Source organism: Platalea leucorodia (assembly GCF_965183815.1).
Source record: "Platalea leucorodia genome assembly, chromosome: 1".
NCBI lineage: Eukaryota > Metazoa > Chordata > Aves > Pelecaniformes > Threskiornithidae > Platalea > Platalea leucorodia.
This window is the reverse complement of record NC_138823.1, coordinates 27,904,037-27,928,946: the sequence shown is the minus strand read 5'-3', so window position 1 is coordinate 27,928,946 and position 24,910 is coordinate 27,904,037. Positions and strand designations below refer to the sequence as shown.

The window sequence follows — 24,910 nt, the reverse complement described above, 5'->3', positions numbered from 1 at the left end:
ACCTTTGAGGCCAGAGAATCAAACCTCCTTATTCCATGTATCCACCATGCATGCAAATATCCAATCTATGTAAATGTCAGAGGAGCTGATGAAAATATAGACTGTCCCCACAGATGTTACTTCATTTTTCAGTGAACCTATTATAAACCAAGTTTGAAAAGCCCGCCAGATCTGATCTATGATGCCATAATTCCTTTCTTTTATGTACTATCTGTATTCTAAATTTTGATTTATGGTAGTTGTCTTTTAGCATTGTACATATGTACACTATTAGAGTCATACTATTGGGTATTTTCCAGAAAAAAACAAATAGGCTTTACTTATATAAGGTCATCAGAAGAGCTAATTGTAAGCAATCTAACTTTACAGCTCTGTGTGCATGAATACATTGACTTAGATGCATAAAAACAGAGGTTCCTCATGCTTATCCTTTGCTGTTCCAGAAAACTATGTTTTATACACCTGTTTCAGGAAAGGAGAGGGTCTGACAGTCTTGGTAGCTCATGTACATCGTGATACAGTTTGAAGTATGACGAGCCTGTATAGTTTGGGGGGTTTATAGATTGTAGGTTTATAGGTTAATGAAAGCCACTTGATGGGAAAATGTTTAAACATCATGTATGTGATACAGTATGTGTTTCAGTTAGGATATTAATGTGTTTTAGCAAAGTGATTTTTTATATTTCCTTAAGATTCAAATATTGGACTACTGTGTAGTGAGATGTACGTTTGCCGTTATGCATACCTGTACATCTGTTTTCCCTTAAAAATTTTTATTTCTTTGTCTAGGGATTTCTAAATGATATGTTGCTTTGTGTCATTGATAACTAAGAATACTGTATTAATTTCAAAGTTACAACAATGAACAATGTTTTTCAAGACTAGGGATGATGTTTATCAATTCCAGATTTAATGATGATGCAATTTTTTTACCATCAGAGTAACTGTTGGGGCAAAACAAAATTTCCACACAAATTCCACATCAGCATGGACATCCCAAAGACTTTGCATGTGCAGTTCTGTCTGTGGCTAACTAGCAGGGCTTATTTTCAAGTATTAGTGTAAGATGTTTGCACTCATGCATGCACACACCCATAGAGAGAAACCATCCCTTGTTATTGGTGACGGACAAAAGTCTGTTGATACGGCTAATCCTAGGAGTTCAGATACTAATCTGGGATTGATGAAAACTGTTCAAATTTACTGACTCTGCAAATATGAGGTGGGAAAATCTCAATTATGGACTTTTTCAAACAGCTTCAGCATTTTCATGAAAGAAGTTTGAAGAATGGAGAGTATGTTCTTGTGTATTTAGTGATTGTTCTTTGGTTTCATGATGCTTTTTTTTTTTTACTTTTTCAGAATATTCAGAGCTTCTAGTGAACCATGATTTTTTTTTTAGAAATTGGGACTAGTCTCTATTACACAAGTACCCGAATTTGGGTACATTTATACATACATATCTATGTGTAGAAATGTATTTTTATTTTTTTCCCCAGTAAATGCTATTAAAATTAGAGCTACTGAATATTTTATTGAAACTAAGCAGCCCCTGACAGCTGAGTAACTCTTCCTGTAGCTCAAAGGATTCCTGTCCACTTCTGACCATTGAAAGCAGGGAACAGTCTGTGTTGTGAAACACTTAGCAGCCATGAAAGCCTTGATTATGAAGTCCTTGAACTGCACCTTCAAGCTGAAAGCAGGGATGCACACACACAAAAAAACCCAAAACACAAAAAAAAAAAAAAAGAAAAAAGAAAAAAGGAATCAATGCTTAGAGTTTATTCCAGTGAACTGAAGTAAGGTAACCATGTCTTCTGTGTTTCTTCTGTTCTTTAAAAGGTGTACATGGTTACAGGGCAAAGAATAAGTATGCCTGAAATAGTTAAAAGTGAAGGTCTGCCTGAAGCAATCTTTTCCTGCTATTTCTTTTTTTTTCTTTTTTCCCTTTGCATTTCTAAGAGACACAACAGTGGACACCACCTGAATGTCACTCACTAGAATGAACTGTGGTGCATTTGCCCCTGCGTTTTTCTCCCTATTGCATTTGGAAACAAAGTTTCATTTTTCTAAAGTTGTTTTGAGTGGACAACGCTTCAGTTTTGTTCATCTTAATCTACACAATAAAATGGAAATTAATTTATATATATAACATTGAAATATTTAAAAAATATATTTATTTTTATTGCCTACTGCAGAATAGTGACTGGGAAGACACTTCACCCATGTGATGGATCTTACACTTGAATTTCTTTGCCATCCAGAGATATACAAAAAACTTAGAGGAATGCCCCTGTGTCCTTGCTCCATATTGGACAAGGCATTTAAATGTCTTGACATTTAAATGTCTGCCATGCTCTTATCACTTTGTGTCTGAGCACTCTGTATCATGCACAAGGTGCATGAAGTAATTACAAGATCAGAAGATACTTGGTGAACTTTCTTCACTGAGAGCCTTTGCTGGGTGGACTACTACCAGAAGAAAGGGGTAGAAGAATGATCGTCACAAGCGGTTTTGGCACTTCCCACGTGGAGCTTGCAGTCCTTCACTGCACTTTGAGCTTGCTACACTTTAGTCTGAGACTTCAGCCTCCAGAGAGAATCTGTATATGTTTTCAGCAGGACTTATTGCTACCCGATGTTCTGAATTTTCTACATAAATAAGCTTTTTACTGTCATTTAGAAGACAAAACAGTGATGGAGTAAAACAAGTTTGCTTGCACCAGGGTTACTGAGGAGTTCATGCCCTCCGGCCGCAGCCAGAAAAGCTCCCCCCAGGAGAGCCAAGGCTGCTCTCCTGGGCTTGGCAGGGAGATGCCTGCTCCGCTGGGCACTTCCCACTCATATTAGCATAGCCCAGCCTATATCGTACACACACCCAGTAATACCTCATTTTGCCACTGGACTGAGGCCAAAAGCACAAGCAGTACAGGGAATATAAAGCGGGATGTTACTGGAAAGAATCACAAACTAACGTGAGACTAGACCAAATTTTTGCAAAGAGCAGCAAATGTGATCTTTGCTATAAATGGTCCTTGCGTATCATGTAGCTGTTTATATGATCAAAGTGCTTAATAAGTGTTTTTATTGAGTATAGTTAGAGAGCAGCTGCAGAAATCTTAAGTCCTTCTGTTCATTTTTTTTTTTCTCTGTAGTTTTGGAACTGCAAAATCTCAGAAGAATACTGGAGACTGACACAGATCAGGGTGATTCCTCAACTGTCTGCTCTTGGGAAAGAGGAACTGCTTTTGGGGGGTCAGAATGATGACAGGGGCAAAAAGGAAAAGAAGTGCAGTCTGGAGGAAGATCCAGGCTGTTCGCTTTGAAGATATCAAAGTCTGGTGTATGAGAAGGTTGCCCATCTTGAAATGGGTGCCTGTCTACAATTGGAAGGAAAATTTGATTCCTGATACAGTTTCTGGGATGATGCTAGCCATCCAACAGGTGACTCAAGGTACAGTTAACTCATTTCAGATTCATATTTTGAAATCTGGTCATGCTGAATTGGTCTGATCTTCTTTGTCTTTTTTTTTTTTTTTTTTTTCCTGCTTGTTTAATATTATCTTAAAGCTTTGGTTAAAAGAAAGACATGCTTATATATCTAATGTTGATTTAATCTAAAAAAAAAAAGGAAAAAAATATGTAGTCTTAACTCTTATGTGTGTGTAGTGGATGTGCAAATGTGGATCGAAATGCCTTGTGTTATTGTAGCTAATTTCTGTGAGCTGGAACTTTACTATACATCCCATCCCTCTGACAATTTTTCAAAGACTTAATATAGAAGATAACAGAGCAGTAACTCTATTCACACAACGTATGGTTATATACAATGTTTTATCAGTTAAATGGCTACCTTTTTCCCATTTTACATGGAAAACAAAACATATCTGTGTGATAATTGCATTGTAAGAGATGCTGTTCTGGAAGAAACATTGGCATTATACTATTACCTGGGGAAGCCCAGAACACAGCAGGAAAAATTAGCAACTTTCTGTGCATAAAGGGTGCTCCTGCCAGAGACATTACCCATAGAGAGGATCTGCCTGCACCTGCGGCTTGCGTACTTCAGCTTCTGTATTGATTTAATGCTGTATTACATTACCTACCATGTCTCTTCAAGCAGCAATACAAAGTAGGGGTGGAGCTAGACTCCGTTTGGCCCCTTAAAAAAAAAAAAAAAAAAAAAACAAACAAAAAACAACCAGAAAAGAAAAAGGAAAAACTCCCCCAAACAAAAAACAGCACAACGACCTGCAGAAAACTAAAGTCCTGGTAATCTGGGTTTGTAAAGTGACTGCTACTGGGAAATAAATGCTTTTGTCGGTTTTTGATGTGTCTTTGATTGATAGCGTCACCTTCTTTTGGTGATATTTTATATTTGTCTCAGGCAAATCACAGCTTCTTATCTGCCTCAGATGGACTTTAACTCCTTCCCTTATGTAAACTATATATATTATTTCTTAACAATTTCCCATATTAGCCATGTTTAACTATCATTCATATTGTTAAATTCTAAACACTCCTTTAATTGAATTATGCTGGAGTTGGAAACAACCGATTTGTGTAAGTATTTGTGCTTTTAAAGTAATTAGGAACATCTGCATTGGCATGATTTAACTTTAAGAACCTTAATACCATAACACTGCAAAGTATCTAATTTCACTGGTATGTGTGTATACAACAATTGTAATTAAAATGCTGCTAATAACAGTATGTTGAAATTCATCAAAAATATTAAGTTAAACAGCAGTTCTGTACTGCTGGTAGTTTTAACCAGTATTTTCTTATTTGAGTCTTGTACCAAGAAGTAATTTAATGTAACAGATAAATTTAAGAAGATCCAGTGAAGACAGGAAATATTGGTTTTGTTTTTCTAGATTATTTTTAAGTGCTCTAGAAAAAATTTTATCCTTGTTTTATGCTATTTAAAAACAAATACATTGAAACTCTTCCCTCCTACTGCCCTCTTTTTCCTTTCTCTCTCCTCACTGCTTCTCAAGATTTCAGAATGATTTTAGGGGATGGAGAAGGAGGAGAGTTAGATACCAAAGCATTTTATCATGTTTGTGGTGCTTTAAATTGAACACAACATATTTATTTAGACCCTGCTTGCATTACCTCTTTTCCTAGTGTTGTAATCCTTCCAGTTAGGAGGACTATCCTTTAATGGGTTATGCAATAAAATAAGAAATCCCATTTGTTATATAGCATGAAGGTAAAAGACCCCAGATTTTGAGAGGTCTTATTGTGTCTTTTTCCTTCCACCCACAAAATAAAACAAGAAGTTTTGTAATGAAATGAAAGGCAGAATTCTAACAATGGTAGGAAAAAATTAGTAACGAGTGATAATTGACATGCAGAGCACAGTGTCATTTGGTGTTGCAGCAACACGTTTAAGTAAATTCAAGCATATGGAAATAAACTTGAGTTATGGAAGTATATGGAAAAATCTGCAATTGTATTCATATGCAACAGTTTTCTGAGTGATGAAAGCTGCTCCAGGATAGAGAGCAGTCCAGTAGCTTGAGAATAATTAAGAAAGACCTTCCAACTGAGCTGTGTTTTTGACACATTTCCTACTTTGGTATTTCTTACTCATCTGGCATTGGCCATGTTCAGACCATTCAGGTTGGCAGCTACTCTGATCTGGTGTAATGTGTCTGTGTTCCAACTTCTAATCTAAATTTTAGATGATATAGCTGGCTTCCCTTTGTAAAGGAAGGAAGGAAAGAGGAAAGTCACTGTCACTAAATGTGTCATAGTGAATGCAACAAAAGTAATGCTCATAGCTGCTCCTCACAGAATTTCCAGAAATTGTTTCTGGAGAATTCCTATGCAACAGCAGGTTTTGTTTTCTGCCTTATAAGTGAGAAAAACAAAAGAGCAAAATAATAGAAATAGAAAATAGAAATAGAAATAATGTTTGCTTTCAAAAAGTCTTTTATAAAGGTATAGGATAGTTCAGAATAGCTGTTCTTATGCCATCTTTTATTTTGGATAAAGTTTGAAAGAACTACTACCATTCATCTTCTGATTTTCAGGGTCAAAATTATTAGTTTTTAAATGTGACTTAAGCCTTCAAACTCCTGTAAGATACCTTCAAGTCAGCTACTTAAAAACTGAAACACTTGAGCTCATATATCAGTTTAGGTTTAAATGTCTTCCATCATGAAACGCACAAACTAGAAACTATGATGTCCTATGGCGACAGAGTCTAGGAATGGTGTACAAGAAAGGCATGCTACGTGAGTATTTAATTGTCTTTACTTCCATGTACAGTGTGGAAGAAATGGATCTTTAGAAGGTAAGGTGTCACTTTGCCTAACACTGAGCTGAGGTAAAACCATATGCCTCTGTGCCTAAGGTGTTATCCTTACTCTCTCACAATGTTATCTAATAAAGAATACAATAATTATCAAATAATCCATAAGAAATCATGTAATAATTTCTGCAGAAAGTGAATCTTCAGACACTATTTTTCAAATGCTTTTGAAACCTGTTTAAAACATGCCCAAACCATATTTGACCATTCAGGGGGAATCCATTGGTCAATAGCATTCAATACAACAAATGGACCCAGTACTGGGGTCAGGGAGAGGAGACCAAGGAGTGTAGGGAGATGGGAAGGAAAGGCATGGGATTATCATAAAGTGCTGTTTGGCATTTGTGATGAAAGAGTCATTGAGGAAACCAAGCAGTCATTCTCCAGGTGTTCCTATAGTTGTTTCATTGTCTGCTAAAAATGCCAAGTTAATCTTAAGTCATGAGTCCCAAAATTTACTGCTGAATTCTTCTGGCCTATTTACCTACTGAGGCAATACGTACATTGTCTCTGTATATGTCCTCTCGTTTTAGAGTCTTTTAGCTAATTCCACAGAAGATGGAGAAAGAAGCATCAAAAATAATTATGTTTCTACAAATTTTATGCAAATGAACAGTGGAAACAGACCTTACAAGTTCTAAAAAGTGATAATAGAAACTCATACCTTGTTAGGCATTAGATAATCTGTGTAGCAAAAAAAAAAAAAAAAGCCTTTTCAAATACACCAATTGCTGGAAAGATTCAGTTGGAGCTTGCACTGTCTCAGAATGCAAAGTCAGTCAGTCAGGAGTCAAAACCAGTAAAAGAAGCTAGGCTTCATTAGTTCCAGCTATCATTTAATATTAGCTCCAACTATCATTTAATAATACAGAGCTCAACACCTTATTTTTCAGACATAGAATCCTTATTCTTGCTCTGATACTTAAGGTTGAAAAAAACCTTTTGAATTTAAAATTAACTTTGTCATCCAGTCTTGGAGTTTGCTATATACTTTCACAGACAGTTAAGAAATTTGAGCTTTCATGTTTCAGTAATCACTACATAATTCATCTGTGTTTCTCAACAAAGAGAAACTTTCATTCACTTATTAAACTGTCTTTATCTTGACCCATGAGTTTTCTCACTTTTGCCTTTCTGATTCTCTCCCCCATCCTTTGAGGGGGAGTGAGTGAGTGGCTGGGTGCGTGCTTAGCTGCTGGCCAGGATCAACCCACCACAGGTGTGATTCATCTGACTTAATCTAATCATCTACTTTGTTAAGGCTGATTGGTAAGATTTCCAATGAGTGTAACAGGGGACTGGCTCAGGTGTAGACACTGATGATGTAGACATAAAAGAGATGTGTCTCAGTCATTATATCTGTGGTATTGTGGGTAATAAACCATTTATGTTCAACATGCTTAAAGGCAGGTCTTACTGTTTTCTTTCCTGTGACTCATTCATTGACCTGTCACAATAATACCAGAATTCTTTTTGTGGCTTTTTGATGTGACCTGGACAGGACCTACTTGTACAAGAATCATACTTTGATCAAGCTGTGTCTGAATTTTTCTGTTTCCTTGCATGATAATGTGAAGATGCATTATGATCCAGTCTTTCCATGTAGCTAACTCTCATAAAGCTGTCATCGTGTTTTTTTCTGTAGCCTTCTGAACATGTGCTATAGCCCCTTCATATCTCTTCAGAATGCAGCTCCTTAGCTCATTTTCACAGTCTGTGGTAACTTTTCATTGCATCAAGCAAATTATTCATCAAGGCCTTTCATAGGTGATCTTTCCTGGCATCATTTATTCATTACCAAGCTGTTGATCCATCTCTGATTAATTCATTTTGCTAGCCTTCTTCATCCAATCTTGTCTTTTCAAACAAATAGTTTTGTGCCTTCTTTCAGGATTTAAATTATGCAATGCATGTTGGTTGGTACATCACATCTCAGTATTTGCTTTTGGTTTGTTATTTAGAATGTGTTTCTTTGTGGTGTGTTTGTATGTTTGTTTTGGTGGTGTTTTTTCTGGGCAGAACTATGCATACTGTCCACAAAGACTGACATCTAGAAGCCATGTGGGTAATGCTGCAACCCATCACTAAGCTGACTGTCATGGACTATAAAAAAAGTAAGTCTGAGTTTGTCTGAAAAAGTCTATACAAATATACCCTCTGTCATGCAGCTGAGTTCATCACCAGAGAAATTGTCCCCAGAGTTAGTCTGCTCGAATATGTGTATAAATGTACATTATTTATTTATGTATGTCAGTTCTCTATACAGTTAGAGGACACAAATGTATCTGAAGTATTTTGGTTAGGACATATAATGTGAAAATTAAGTGTTCTGCTTAACACCCGAAGTTACCTTACTCTTTCTGCATGTAAATTCCTAATATAGGTACCTAACTTCAGACAATGTCAGCTCTTCTCCCCAAGCTTCATCCAAGATCTCCCTCGAGGTTTTGATAATTATAATCCTCTTCCGCAAACCATTGATGACCAGAGAGACTCCTGCTTAGACAAACATATGACTAAATTTCTGGTTTGTCATTCACTGGCTGATGATAATACTTGCATGCTGCACTTTTCATTATAGCATCTTGGACCTCTTTACAGTGTCCAGTAATAGAAAAGTATATGGGGAGGGAAATTAGGAACACAAAAGTGCTTTTGCTTGAAACACAGAAATGACTCATGCAATACTGTGTTGACAGTTTATGGTGCAAAGAATATAGGTTTCAATTGTTTGCTACTAATATGAATGTCCAACATCACAACTGAGTCAGAACCTTCCAAAAAAACCCAAACCCACAAATATCTTTTCAGCCTTAGAAAAAAGAGGACAAAACAAAGACATGGTACTTCCTGCTTAAGTATTTGGTCTAAACTGAAGCCTCAGTACAAAATTAGTACTTTGTCTCAGTTTTCCGGAAGGATGATACTTTGCCCATGTGGGAATTTGTCAAGTGCATGGATATGTAACCGACATTAAACACAGAAAATGAAACACACTCAGATCAAGGGCTGAGATGGGTAATCGTCATCTCAGAATTCTGAAAAAACAGGTAAGTGGTGCTGCAGATCCAGTAACAAGTACCTTCGATGATTCTGTCAAATCTGGAATGATATTCTATGATTGGATCATAGTGAGTATCGTGTAGTATCCAAGGTACAAGTCTGCATTGCAGATGAGGGACTGGACCAGATGCAAGCAATAGAGGTTGATTTCCCTTTAATGATAATAAAATAATATTTGCATGCATAGCAATAAAGGATACCAGAGTGATTGATTCTGCTACCCAGCTCTGAAGCAAGGCTGTAGGAAAACTAGTGGCTTTTGCTTCAGATTTGTATATGCATTCTAAAGACAACTCTGCTGATGCTCTCAGTTAGGGGTAGTTTTAATGATCTGCTGAAAAATGATTAGCCTATTTGAAAAAAATGGGTTGTTAAGAGGGTTCAGAGCTGCAAAAAGCTGATGACCACAGGTAGTACTGACTGTTAGAATCATAGAATCATAGAATCGTTAAGGTTGGAAAAGACCCTTAAGATCATCGAGTCCAACCATTAACCTATCACTGCCAAGTCCACCACTAAACCAGGTCCCTAAGCACCACATCTACCCGTCTTTTAAATACCTCCAGGGATGGAGACTCAACCACTTCCCCAGGCAGCCTGTTCCAGTGCCTGACTGCCCTTTCGGTGAAGAAGTTATTCCTAATATCCAACCTAAACTTCCCCTGGCACAGCTTGAGGCCGTTTCCTCTCGTCCTATCGCTTGTTACTAGGGAGAAGAGACCAACCCCCACCTCACTACAGCCTCCTTTCAGGTAGTTGTAGAGAGCAATAAGGTCTCCCCTCAGCCTCCTCTTTCCAAACTAAACAACCCCAGCTGCCTCAGCCGCTCTTCGTTTAGACCCTTCACCAACTTCGTTGCCCTTCTTTGGACATGCTCCAGCACCTCGATGTCCTTCTTGTAGCGAGGGGCCCAAAACTGAACACAGTACTCGAGGTGCGGCCTCACCAGTGCTGAGTACAGGGGCACGATCACCTCCCTGGTCCTGCTGGCCACACTATTCCTGATACAAGCCAGGATGCCATTGGCCCTCTTGGCCACCTGAGCACACTGCTGGCTCATGTTCAGGCGGCTGCCAACCAACACCCCCAGGTCCTTTTCTGCCAGGCAGCTCTCCAGCCACTCCTCCCCAAGCCTGTAGCATTGCATGGGGTTTTTGTGACCAAAGTGCACGACCCGGCCTTGTTGAATCTCATACAGTTGGCCCTGTTGATCCATTATCTGAAATACAGTGTGTAATTTTGGTTGCCTGTGTTCATGGAAGATGACTTCAAACTTCAGTAGGAGAAGAAAAGGTTAGGAGAAGAATCAGAAGAACAAAGATTATATTTGGGAGAAGACTTAAATGGCTTGCAGAGATTAATTAAAAGCTGAGAAGGTTTTTCCTTATCAGGAAAGGCATTTAAAGTAAAAGGCAGTTGCAGCACATGAACAAATGCATGTAAAGTAGCATGAATAGGTTTAGACTTAAAATTGGAAGTAGTTCTAAAAATATTCCATTAAAATATTTGGATAAGAAGATGTATCTCCTTATCACATAATTCCATTCACAGATGTACTAAATTACATGTTTGCCTGTCATAAGATGTAACAGAACACAGGGCACAAGGGGGTTCCTTCACAAGTTTATGTTTCCTTTGAATATCTGCTGCTGCTCAAAAAAACTGGAAAGTTTCGAACTGAGGTGTATCTATTAATAAGTTAAGACAAATGTGTGGTTTTTTCAAACTAAAATACTGTCACCGTATTTCTGGATTCAATCTTTATCTTGCTAAATTCCTGGTATTTGGCTGGGTTCATAAACATTATGCTATTTGTTTTGAAATAAACATCTGTCCATGTGCTATGCTGCATATACTCAAAAGTTGCCTATGTGGAAGCATGAAGGTATAAGATTTAGACTTTCAAATTTATCAGATTTGGGACTATGGCAGTGTTTGTAATTTTTTTTTTAAATATTTTTTTTTGTAGTCAGCTAGCACACGGGTATGCTTCATATAGAATTTATACGTAGTTATACATTTGCTGCCTTTCCTATGACATATCATGAACAAGAAATGCTTTGGCTCAAGTGGGTTTTGGTGGGCTGTTTTTTTGGGGGGGTGGAGGGCCCTTGAGACATATTTCCTCTAAAAGTGAAATATGTAGATGGCATCTGATGAAATCAATATTGTTATTCCTTCCAGCTTCTTTTTTCATTCTGCAAGCCCAATAATAACCCAGTGAGGATTGGTGTGGTTTTTATGTTTTAATTAAAGTTAATTTAATCTTGAGCTGGATTTATTGCTGAACAACTAATTCCATAACACTGGCTGGAGACCTTGCCATTAAAAAAATGAACTATACTGCCTTCATGCATTCCAGAACTGGTGCCCAGTGTTTTGGAAGGCATGATGCCAAAAACTTATATTTTTTTTCTTTTTTTAGCTTTTCATGGAGCAACCCCAGCTGTGTCTTCTCAAGGGTGATGGTTGCCAGGGGTTTTTTTCAGGCTCTGACCATAAATGTAGACATAAATATACTCTGAGCAGACTAACTGGAGCTAATAATTTTATTGAAGGGTAGAGCTGTCTTGTAAATATACATCTGGCATACAAATAGCATGTGTAGATGAAATTGAATAAGCACATTTGGAAACAGAGCCAGAAAAATCTCCTAGAGAATGCATTGGAGAATCCATGTAGTTCATAAATGATTTGTGGAAGAGAATGTCCAGCTGAACTCTGTTATAGTTCTCCCATACAAAGAATACTGATGTAAGCTGATCATGAAATGTAACATTTTAGTAAGTAAATGTAGGGCAATGTTTCATATGTATATAACTTTCCAGCAGAGGACAAAGGCACTGATGCTGCTGTGCATGCAATATTTCATTTCTAATGTCTATTAAAATTTTTCCAAGTTACACATGTGCTAATACAGACCTCTCTGACAGACTACTAGAAATGTGAATTCGGCTTCTGAATGATGTCTGAATCTTTTGGAGCCTAATGTCCAGGTACACTTGTTTTAGTATGACCAGATAAGCTGTGCAGATGTCCGATCCCTGCGCCTGGGGGGTGCCTGAGCACCATGGACAGAGACAGACAAACTCGGGAAGTGATGATTCCCTGAAGGAAGAAGAAGAAATGACTTCACTTATAATCTTCCACGTCAGAGAGATCAGGAAAACTCTTAGTGCTGAGATCCTTGGCCAGCAATTGGTCAAAATGAATGCCCTTTTCATGGATTTCAAGAAGTCCAAATCATCTTGATTAAGGCCTGTCATCGGTCATGATTGGTCTTTGTTTCTCCACAGCGTTGAGGCTTCTCAAAAGACTACCTCATAGTTACCTGCTTGCCAGAAACTTCTTATGGGTTTCATTCTCTGTTTATTCTTACTGAGATGCAGAGGAATTTCCCTATAATCCACTTTCAAAATGCGTCTTGATTTTTATTTTGGCGATGGCCAGATTCTTCAGGTATTATGGATGACCAGCGTATAATAGTTCATAAAATTCTCTGTTTAATAGTTTATAAAATCTCTGCGGTGTTCAGATATTGTGTCAAATTCATCCTGAAGAGGTCTAAACATTTAATCTCTGATTTTCTCTCAATAGTCACAGCTTTTTTCCAGGATATCCATCAAAAGAAAAGAAAATAATAGATTTTTATTTTTCTATCTGGTTTTGGGTGTATCCAAGCTTTTTTATGTACAGAAAGGTCAAGCTATCTTGAATAGAGAATTCATAAATGGGTCACACAGTCCACTTGTTCCTTCTACCATAATACTTGCCTATCCTTTCTTTTAAACATCAAGATACAAGTGTCGGTATCTGGAAATCTGCAAAGTGGCAGAATAGAACAGTTGCTTTCTCAAATACACCTTTGATGTAGTTGTCAGATGGTACACTGGGAGAGCTGCATTTCGATACTATGTGACTAATACAGCTGAGATGCTTAATTCTCACCAGACTGAAAGAGACAGTTGCATGGGGAGAAACTGCACTGATGCATCCTTCAAAAAAGAGAGAATGGTTGCTAGCTCAAAATTGTGTGGTCTCCGAAAGATTTATGGTAGGTTTTGCATAATCTGTCCTTGATCTTGCTTTTGTATTCTTCATTTGCCTCAGGCTTTAAATGACAGAAGAACTAAGGAATGATTTTAAACTCTTTGTACTTTGTCTTTAAATAAGTCAGACAGAAGGTACAATCCACATGTGTAGCCCCAACAAATGGTTGCATTAGGAAACAGAGATCTTGCAAGCATGAGGTGTATGTGTGTACCATTGAAAGAACGGATACTGAGCTTTCCGTGTTTTGGAGATAAATGACATTCTTTCCAAAGGATCATTTTGTGTTAATAGCTCTTAACAAGCCAGTGTCAAAGAATCTTCCAGAACTGTAGGTTTGTATAGGAAAATTGTTATGAAAGATAATATTAAAAATGTTTTCTGTGTTTTTGGTTTTTTTCTTCAGTAAAAGTTAGCCATCCTGGATTTAGAAATTAAAGCCTGTGATATGAATCATTGGGTGTCTGATTTGTTGGTTCTCCAGAGGGTTTGATAGGAGACTCATTAAATATGTGTTAATTCTACATTTTATGGTGTGTACAGGAAACACCCTTATTATAATTTAAATTAAAGCTCACAATTCAGCTTTGTGAACAAAGTGAGAAATTGTTTCTTTCTGAAGCATCAGAAAGTGACCACAACTGCAGATAGCATTTTGAGTGGGATAAGATGTATTAGTGTCATTTTGGGTTCCCTAAACTTGGGGTTTGACCATCTTAGTGTAGTCACATTTAAGAATAAAAGCTTACAGTGACAAAAATGTATTTGAATATATGTCCTACCAGAAAAACTTTGAAATTTATAGCTTTTCAGAGTAAATAATAAATGATACAAATTTTGAAACTCCTCAGATCAATTATAGACTTACTACTTTGCCTGCTTCTGCATTTAAATTTCTGGTTTGGGTATCATATTTCCCAAAGACATGGTACAGCTTTCCTCAGAACATATCTATGTGTCATAAGCTTATTTCCAGATGCAGAAAATTGTTAACTAGTTGACCATACTCTGATGATTCTTAGCTCTTTCTCGGGAAAATATTTTTTTATTGTTGTAGTTTTTGCACTAGCCTCATTAGCAGAAACTATCAACAAACTGAGACCTTTCTCCTGTAGTAGGACATGGCCTTGTTTCTATTTGTATCAAGCTTGTTATTTTGTAGTTATCTGCATTTGACATTTACCAGCAGTGGTGTAACATCTCTTGCTTTTCAGTGTGGCGCGCCAGAGGATTGTTAGGTACCTGGTGCTGCTCAGAGAGTACGGTTTTCAATGAAACTGTGTTGCACGATGTTATCTTATGATAAGGAGGTAGTTAAAACAAAAAGAACCACAATATTAATGTACTGTATCTGAACTTACTGTTCATTCTTTGTTTGCATTTCTTTCCATGGAATTTATATTCGTATTTGAAAATCTTAATGTCACTGCCATGGAGGCTTCTCCGTATTGCCAGTGAAGATTATGTGGGATCCTTATTTTATGATCTATTTCTTCTGAGTATTATTACTGTTTGAAATTAAAAAAAAAAAAAAATTAAAATAATATTTCCTGTCTTTTGACTAGTTCTTGAGCATATGGAACGCATTGTAGCAAAGTTTAATATGAAAATTAATGAAGTGAGCTGAAATATACTACTGATGATATCTTTAAAAGTATTTGAACCTTTGAACATTACATTCCTAATCAGAAAGCCTGAAGTCTTTACTAATTCTGTTTTATAATGCCCTTCTGCTCTTGCACATGATAGACATGCTTCAGTCATGGGAACAAAAAGCTAACAAACAAAGCCAGGACTAGAGTCAAGGGCTGGTAATTTTAGCTCTGTCCTGACTGCCATGACCTCACCATGAAAAGAACGAGACACCGCTTCTAGAAACTTAATACAAAAAGACCGTGAAAGGGAAAAAAACAAGGGCCAGATTTATGTTTAGATTACCTTCCTGTAAACAAGAGCTATTTCTCAGTGGCAAGTCTGTGAGTAAAGCAAAATTCCTGTTGGATGCTGGGGGTTTGCTAGGCAAGGTAACCCCTTTCCCGCAGTTTAACAGGATTCATGCGAGATTTCTGTCGGCCAGTTCTTCTTGCAGTAAGAGTTCATTCAGGTTGTGTCCCTCTGTTCCTCTCAGCCCTGTTCAGAGAGCTGAACTGAGATGTTGACACAGTTTCTGTGTGCATGATCTAGGGCTGGGTTGAGCTTCTTGTGCTCTATCCACAACATGTACAGTTTATGCTGGATCAAACACAATCTGCCCATAATTGTCAAATGTTTCAGATTCAGAAGGTCTTAGGAAACAAAACCAAAGTAAACACATGTAGAGAAGTGAGAATTGGCTTTTACAGCCAGATGATGACAGAATATTTTGTGGTAGCTGAACCCTTGTTTTCCTTGTAAATGTTGAGAGGAAAGAACAATGTATGCTGTTCTTAATCCTGGATTAATTGGAAATACTGAATAGTAAAAGAGCTAGTAGTCCCTCTTCTGGAAATATTTTAGCTTAGCCTTCAGTGTAGTACTATACCCTTCTGTTTTGTTTTGTACAACTTCTAAGCTAACCTCCTCTTGAACTGAGTGTTACTTAGGTTGAAGTTACTTAGGGTGAAAACCTATTAAAAGTGAACTATGTAGATTTTATAAGGAAAATTTCAAGGTCCAAAATTAACACAGTTGAGGCACAAGCTTAAAAATTATATGAACGTAATCTCTTTTCTGCAAAATGAACTTGATATTTCAAAACATGTCTTTCAAAATTGTTAACCTTTCCTAGCAAAGAGGGAGGTTTTGTGCTTCCCTTGTAATAACCGGTGAAGTCCAAACATTTGAAAAAAAAAATGCAAGGAGAAGAGCATGCAAAGGAACTCACCAAGGTGAGTTCTCTATGCATTGTGTAGCTGTTCTGCAGTGTCTAAATAAGAATTTTTGGAAATAAGAATGTTTTCAGATGAAAATGTTCTATATTTGTAATTGTCTGGTTTAGTGTTAGAGAATTCCTTTCATTTAATGAGTATCTTAAACACAGAGAATTTTGCAGATCATCTTAACTAGGGTTTATAGTCCTCTTCCCAATAGTGCTTGTAAAGTATATACCTGGCTCAGCATTCAGTACTGAATCTTGTGTATATTTCCCTTATGCTTGCCCACACAAAGAGGTCACTTAATTTCAGTTATGTTGTTATAATTAAAGTGTGGCTGAAGTTATACTGATTTTGCTGGTTCCTTTACTTTTTGGAAAGTAAAATAAATTAGCCTTGCATAATGCTTTTTTGCAAGACTGGAATATCTGTGTGAGTGGTATTCTACTAGCAAATTAATTACAAAGTTTTTGTTTGTTTTTGGTTTAGTTCTTACAATGGTTATAATGGAAGAGCTTTTCAGTCTTGAACAAACCTTAAAAATCTCTTTCTCCTTTTCTCTATTTTTTTTTCCCCATGCTCACTTTTGTCTGAATAGGGTCATGCCGTTCTCTCCTGTGCTGTTTTTATTCTCCTCAGGCACATCCTTCTGTGTTGCTCTTGGGTCAGAATCTTCTTTTACAGCTATTGATCATGTGAACATGATGTAGAACTATAATTTCAGAGATCTTTCTGGTTCATGATAATGGTGTTCTAAGAGAAAAAAGCAGAAGTGATGATCAGTAGATATGCTGATTAAAAGGCAAAAGAGCAATGAAGCCCATTTCTGTTTAAAAGAAGGCATCAAAGTTTTAAAACAGACATGTTTTAAAATACCTTCTCTCCTCTCCAAGTCATAATTGATAGTGCTGCTTTGCTGAGTACAGTGTGGATGAAGATGATACAACTAAGATCCATCTCAGCAAAATCTTCACGGTGATGTTTTGCTAAGAATGGGTAGACTGCTAGGCCTTGTCTGCTTCATGGGGAACTTGACACTTCTGGCCTTTTGGCATTTTATTGCCTCCCCCCACCATGTGCTCTTTGTTACAAACTCAAATGCCAGTTCAAGAAGAGAGCTCCTGAATCAGAGTGTTCAGAATTGCCACTGAAAGCCTATAAGCAAAGATACTCTTTGGCACTCTCCATATTATTAAAACCCCATACACCAATGTTTCAAGTAAAAAATGCTCTCTGGAGCAGCCAGGAAAGTTTGGTGAGAACAATTAGTCCTACACATTTAATTTTCTTTGGAGGTTTCAAATGTACACAGAAGGCAACTCCATTTCATAGATCTGAATCACCTCTGTCGCAGACCATGCGTGGTCGTTCTCCCAATACACAGACATATACACTACCTCAGACTGGTCACATAGGTTGAAGGTGGACTTCAGAAAGGCACGCTGCGTGTTATACAAGCCAATCTTGTCTTCCCTGCTGCACAACAAGGTATTCACCAAGATTTACAGAGCAACTCTGCGAGGCAATTTCTCCTACTCTTAATTTCTAGGAGAAAAAAACTGTGAAATGGCAGTAGAGGCTGCTGATCTGAAGCACAGTCTACGGAGTCTCTTTCTGCTGACTTGTAAGAAGTCAATGCAGACTTAAGTGTCTAAAGTTAAACAGCAACCAAAGCTCTGCTTTGCAGGAACATCTCTGTTAAAAGATGATTTCTTGGCATATTCTGAGACTTTCTAAGAAAAAGATGAATACTGTCCTCTATAGCTAAACAATGAAGGTAACTAGTAAGTCTGTAAAGTTAAATCCTAACCAATTCAGTTCATTCTCCATCTCAACATGAAAGTCAAATACTTTCTGTTTCTGGACCGACAGGTTTGCATAACAAAAAAAGAAAAATGTTAATATCTAAAGGATTAAAAAACCCAGGCACTTAAAGACAATGAACTCTGGAATATTTTTTTTGTTTAAGAAATTAGAAGAAAGCAGACTGAAGGGGCTCCATCCAAACCAAAGTTATAGGTTTTGAACTGTTTGTAAGAAATAACCGTCTGACCGCCTGGACCCCTGGCAATCTCAAACTCATGTCTGTGAGGGTGGGGCTGAAACGGTGCTGCCTCCTCCTGTGAGGACTGTCTATTAAAAAATTGTTTGGAAACACTGATGGAGACAACCTGGAAACATGGTAGCTGGTGCCATAGGTTGTATCTGTGACCTATTTGTTTCTGCTGGTGCCCAAGACTCAGAAGAAAGTGTGAGGATTTTGATGACAGACAATAAATGAAAAACTTCCCACAGTTCTTCCTGATCCTTGTTGTACAGTAGTTGGCTTATGCTCTATGTTTTTGTAAAGGAAGGTGTTTTTTTTCCTGCTCTTAATAAAATTGTAGACATTTCCTCATAAAAAAAAAAAAATCGAACGCAGAACAGTTTTATCTTTATATAGTGAAGTAATTCCATTTAATTTTCTATAGGGCTGGCCTTTGCGGTTCTGTCTTCAGTCCATCCAGTTTTTGGTTTATATGGCTCTTTCTTCCCTGTCATTATTTATGCCATATTTGGAATGGGACATCATGTTGCAACAGGTAAGTGTCTATTTGCTAAAAATATTTTCAGAAATAAGGAATTGGAAACTGAACATTTTTTTTTGTTATAAGATCAATGGAAGAAAAATTATCTAAGACTAAACAGAAATAAGATGGTTTTGTGCTTCTTTTTACAACTATTTTTTGCCAGTTTAAGTACTTTAAAGAACCTCATTAAGAATATATTGGAGTTACTCCTGCCATTATAATTTAATATTGCATTGACACTTCCTTTGTAAATGTAGTTTACTAAGAGCTTTTGTATTTTAACTCTACTTTAGAAATATGCTTCAGGCTAAGATTTTAACAAAGGGCTCAACCAACAAGATATATGCAAACAGGAATGAAAAAGGCTCAACTGCTTCTTAAACTATAGAAAGCACACATTACTTCTCACCTGTCTAAAACACAAACACTACATTTCTAAGAAAAAAAGTTTTCTATTACCTGCTATAATATTAAAGCTAGAGATTCTCCCAGTGAGTTCAGTACAACTCCTGTTCACTTGTGGAGTAACTAGGTAGGCAGCAAAAGGTGCTCTCTGGCTACTATGCTAGTAGTTATGAGTTACTTGTTTACCCTCAGCAGAGCCAACAGCAGCTGCAAGAGTTGAATGACTTTGATCTCCTACTAGGTTGGTGAATGCTCTGTTTCTGACTCCAAAGAACCCAAGTTATAGACCAAAGTTGGAAATAATACTCATGAGATTGAACCACAAGTTCTTCGTTGTGCTGAACTGGGCACTTGGTGGCCTCTGAAGTTTGCAGGAAGGACAAGACAGGCCCAGTAGTAAAGCACGGTAGGACTGGGTAAAGGGAAACAGCCCCTGTGGTCATCAGAGGATTTAAGCAGGGAGGAGCTATGTTTTCCTTGTGGAGGAAAAAAACTCCTGAGAGGAGGAAAGATGGTTCTGGGTAATTACACACAAAATGGACTCTGCAGAATCTGATTGCTCGAGTGTATGCACTGACAAATGTTTTAGTAAGAAGTTAGCCACATATTCCGAACACCATTTTTGTTCAAAAATATTCAGTTAAATTATTAAAAATTGCTGAACAGCTATAAATTGTCTTACAGCAAAAGGAAAGCTGAAAGTTTGTTTTCCCTAAAGGCACAGAAAATATTTGAGCCTTTTGATGTCTGAGAAGGGTCTGTGGATGTTGTTAATGACTTGTTGCTGTAATGAGTGACAGCATGTACTCAGCTCATGTAAGAAAGAGAAGCATTCAAAAAAAAGTGACAATTCAGAATTTGGAAAATAATTTTGACACAAGTAGAGATAGATTAGTACACTTTTTTGAACTTTTTTTCATTAAATATATTAAAAATGAATAATTTAGCAGTGTGTTGTGAGCAGTTTGTTGGTCTAAGATTATCAGGAAGACAAGAATCCATTATAGGATCATATGTAGGAAAATAAATAAATAAGTATCTGGCTGACATAAATTCTAGGAATGAAAAAAGATGATAAAATGGATAAGTATAAGCAGCTAAGTCTGATGTTTTATCCTTGGGAGGGAATACTGTTCAGAGAAGATTTGCTGAGTCCCACAGCTCCATGGCCACAGATTCCTGCACAGTCCTTGGTGTGGAAACCTGTTCCTTTCACAGGTGTCTATTCCAGAATTTAATCTTAAGAAAAAAAGGAAACAAAGCAGTTCTTTTGCTATCGTGAAGATTTCTTTAAAATAAATGTGTGTGACATATGCTGTTGATCCTTTCAGTAGAAATGTCTCATGCACTCATCCCACCAGCATCAGTTAAGGCGTTATGGTGTGCAGGCTGATCTGGAGCTATACCGCCTGCCTCAGATCCCCAAATGCTCTGTAATTCTTCACATACTTTGGTGACAATCTCTTCTACCAGCATTTTCTGTAAGATCAACGGGACTCTCCATATGTATGCAGGCTATAAAAGTTGTCCTTTGTTAGTGAAGTTAGTTATGTTAATACGAAAAGGAAAATTCATCAATGGCCAAGTTCTGTCAACTTTTACTCACTTGAACTGTCTCTTCTCTGACACAGCTGATCTAATTTGAAAGATTACTCACCTGAGCAACAAACCCCTACACCTTTTTCTCTACTACTTTTGTTATAATTGATCTTTGAGGATTCTCTGAGGCAGTTTCATCTGTCATAACACCACACATAGACATTTGATTTCAGATAGAATTTTATGTAAAATGTTTTCAAATACAATTTTATGGGAGGGAAAAAAAGTAGAAAGGAGGCAATGGGTTTAAAAGAAAAAGGAGCAATTTGAAAAGCAAGATGTCTACAAGTATCCTGAATGTTGTTTGAAAAAACTGTATTTTAGGCCCAGGTAAAATGTGTATCATGATTCAAAAAAGAAGATGTGATCCAAAAAAATCCTTCATGGTTCAACAGGAAAATTGAGGGGACTGTCATAGGGAAGAGTTTGGCACTTGAAAAGTGGAAAGCTTGACCAAATGAGGTGAGCAGAAAAGCCATGAAATGTGGTAGGTCAAACAGGAGGCTAAAAAAAAGGAATTTGAAGAGTGCCATGGAGAGGATGATCAAACTGGTAGTTAAAGGTTCTTTAAATACATCAAAATAAGCAAGCCAGGGAAGAAACTTGTGGGACACCTTTCTGACAAGGTCACAGGACTGTCAAATTAGCAGTGTAATTTCATCTGCCGGTAGGGCTCTGGAGGGAATCCTGGGAACTGCAGACCTGTCTCGCACCCCTGTTATTGTAGACTATAATAAAAAATAAGATCACTGAAAGATATGTATAATCAGAGTCTGTTAAAGTGAGTATAATCAGAGGAGTTAATGTAGCTCCTGTAAAGGAAAATCCTGCCTCACTAACCTCCTAGAGTACTGTATGTCAGTAAGCACATGGAAAAGGAAATACTTTGAATAAGATATCAGAATGGTCAAACAGCTACTGATAAAGTTCCACGTCAAATGTTACTAAAGAAACTAAGTTGCCCTTGTGATAGAAGAAAAGTTCTTTCATTAATTATTAGCAGGTTAAAGGATAAGAAGCAAAAGGTAGGACTTAGTGGTCATTTTTCAGGGTGGAGTTGTCCCTGGTAGGTTCCCAACAAATTCATGCTGGAGGTTTACTCTATGAAGCCCAAGGTGAAGGTGGAACTGTGTTCACCAGGTCCTGCAACAGTAGAAATAGAGAGACCTCAATGAAACTGGTGAGAGACCACTTCAAAAGATTTTTAAAGGATAGATTAAAGAAAATACTGCAGCAGATGGTGAACTTCTGGAACCTTCTCCCAGAGGACATTGTGGAAGCAGAAAATACAAGCAGGTTCAAACAGAGATTTGACAAATTCATGAATGCTAGTCCATAAACAAAATCTAAAAGGGCCAGATAAGGATGTGCTTCCCTAACACAAGAGCTATGGATGCTGGGGGATTATGAAGGGAATGGCCTGCAGAAAGCGGCCAGGCTTGTGTGCTTTCCCTGGGTAACACCTCCAATTGTGACAGCTGGCGGCAGAGTACTGTGCAAGATGGACCATTGTTCTGACATAGTAGGGCATTTCTTATGGTTTTAGAGCTCTGCATGATGTGTTTATGCTTTTTAATATTGAATTATCATCCTTATTTATCTGCGTATCATTAAACTTGCTTTACCTCTCTCAGCAAATAAATGTTTCTCTCATAATCTGCCTCCATTTATTAGAGTGCAGATTGTTGAGTTTTCAAACGTACACATTTGCTAACTATAATGGGTTAGGTACTATGTATACAGCATGAATTAATTGTCCTAGCAATTTGAATGGTGAACATTTGGGATCCTCAAACAAAAAGCTGTTTCATCACACTTAGAGTGAGTTAAAAGCATTTCTGATAACTTAAAAACATTGTGAACTGTTGTGTTCGTACCTCTTTTGTTAACATGTCTAAATGAATATGCTCACAAAAAAATTGCCATTTAATTCACATGTACAAGTGGTATTTTACAGGAAGAAATGTGCATTACATAAAAAGATTACCTTAAAAATTGTTCTTAGCATGACAGAAATACACAAAATGGCACTTTCACTCATAATGTCCAAGTTTTAAAAAAGAGACCATGAGTCATGAGTACAGACAGATATAGAATGATTGGTGACTAATGCATGACTTTTTTTACAGGAACTTTTGCTTTAACTTCCTTAATATCTGCCAACGCAGTTGAGCGTCTTGTTCCTTCAGTCAGCACTAATTTCACTACAAACAATAATTCAGGAGTTTTGGGCCTATCAGAGTTTGAAATGCAGAGGATTGGAGTTGCAGCAGCAGTTTCATTTCTAGGAGGAATCATTCAGGTCGGTGGTGAACACATATTCTGTATGTTACTGATGATACATTGCATTTGTGACAGCTATGACTTTTGTAACACTATTTTTTTTTTTTTCTCTTCTCTGAGAAAAACTGACCATGGGTCTGGTCTGATGTTCATGAATGATGTAATCAATATGTTTTAAGAATTTGCTGCTCCTTTGTTGAGATGTAGTAATTGTCTGTATACATGCTCCTAGGGTGTTGCAATATGAAGTAAAACCACATTCAGTCAGCTCTAATATAATATTCAGTTGCTGTTGGTGCTCCCTTTCCTTCTCCTTGAGAGAAAACATGAGTCAGCTCCTGGTAAGCATTGACATATTCCTGAGGTTTTCTATTGCTCTTGGCTTGAAAAGAAATACTATACAATATTCAATAATTAAAAACAGTAGGGAAAATGTCTTTAAATTCTCTTTAGAGTTCACACACCCATCATTAAAGTGAAATAAATTAGTAAAACAGATGTCATCAAATGATTCTCCAAAGCTTATTCAAATGATCAGAGGTCTTTTAAATTTTTTCTCTTTTCCTATTCTGACCACAAGTGCTGAGTTCCTTTATCCATTGCCAGTTGCTTAGGTCTTCAAAGAAGGCTTCCCTCTTTCCTTGTAAATATTAAAATGGAAGAAATGTTCCAGCAGTCGGCATTGCAACACGTCCTGGGTACCTGGCCTCCTGAAGGAAACTCAGACCCTTGTGCGTGGTGTTTTGGATCCCTCTAACACGCAGAGGATGAGCGAAGGAGCCCAGAATGGGATCTCCAGTGCCCCGCACGCTTAGCAGGAACTGGGGCATATGCTTATGTTAGTCGGTAGGAAATATCAAGAAGCATGGTCATTACTGTTGCATTTTTTTCATTCTTTTATTGGTTACAAACTTATGGCTTGGGGTAGCAGCATGAGGGAAACCCTACAGACAATATATGGAGTAGAGCTGATGCTGATTGTGCCTGGCTGTTGCATGTGCTGTCTCGTTGCACCAGTGTGTGCAACACAACACTGCATCATGTGCAGGGTGCTTGTAACAGCAGAGTCCTTTGAGCATGCACAAAGCTCTTCATGTGGGATTGCTATGCTCACAGCCTGACAATCTCCTACATCGTCCTCAGAGAGGCCAAAATGTCTCAAGCGGGAAGTTGGTGCCTGTATTTGATCTAACTTCAAAATCCAATGCAGAAATTTTTTGCTTAGCTGCTGCAGAATCCTATTAGGTGTGTAAACCCTCTAGACCTCTTACTCTTTCATTCTGAAAAGTTCTGCTTTTTCATATGCCTTCAACCGCACCAGCTGACTTATCTCAGCCTATGGCCTGTTTAAGCCTGATTGGAATGAGAAGAACTAGAAAATCCTCTGCCTGCATCTTCAAAGCAGGTCTGATAGGGAACTGTGCCACATGCATGGGCTCCCCTCCCAAGTCAGTAATGTCACTTGCACTAAAGTCATACTAATACAGCTGGTGCTTGTAGGGCTGCCACTAGTCATTTATGTGAGTTTAATGGTTAGAGACCAGATTAAAATACTTATTTCCTAGAGGAGTGCCTTGAAGCTACTGACATGCAATATGCAAGTGAAAGTCTGGATCAAGGCTGTGATTAAACTTTGCCATCATCTCAGGTGCTGTTAAGCATGGGAATCCACATTTCTCATCATGATTCCAGTCTCCCGGCTAACAGTTGCTGCAGTTCCCAGATAAGGTGACAGGGCACATCTTGCTTGTAATGGATAGCTGAAT

The 24,910-nt window shown here is 37.6% G+C and overlaps 1 protein-coding gene across 1 annotated transcript in view; it reads left to right on the top strand.

Moving 5' to 3' along the window:
• Nucleotides 1-3,261: 3,261 nt before the first annotated feature.
• Nucleotides 3,262-24,910, top strand: part of SLC26A7 (solute carrier family 26 member 7) — a gene marked incomplete at both ends in the record, with an annotated part of 71,715 nt that continues 50,066 nt past the window's right edge. The window contains 3 exons of the mRNA XM_082315866.1: nt 3,262-3,454; nt 18,759-18,869; nt 22,991-23,167. Coding sequence (XP_082171992.1) covers nt 3,262-3,454; nt 18,759-18,869; nt 22,991-23,167 — 481 coding nt within the window. The remainder of the gene's footprint in view (nt 3,455-18,758; nt 18,870-22,990; nt 23,168-24,910) is intronic.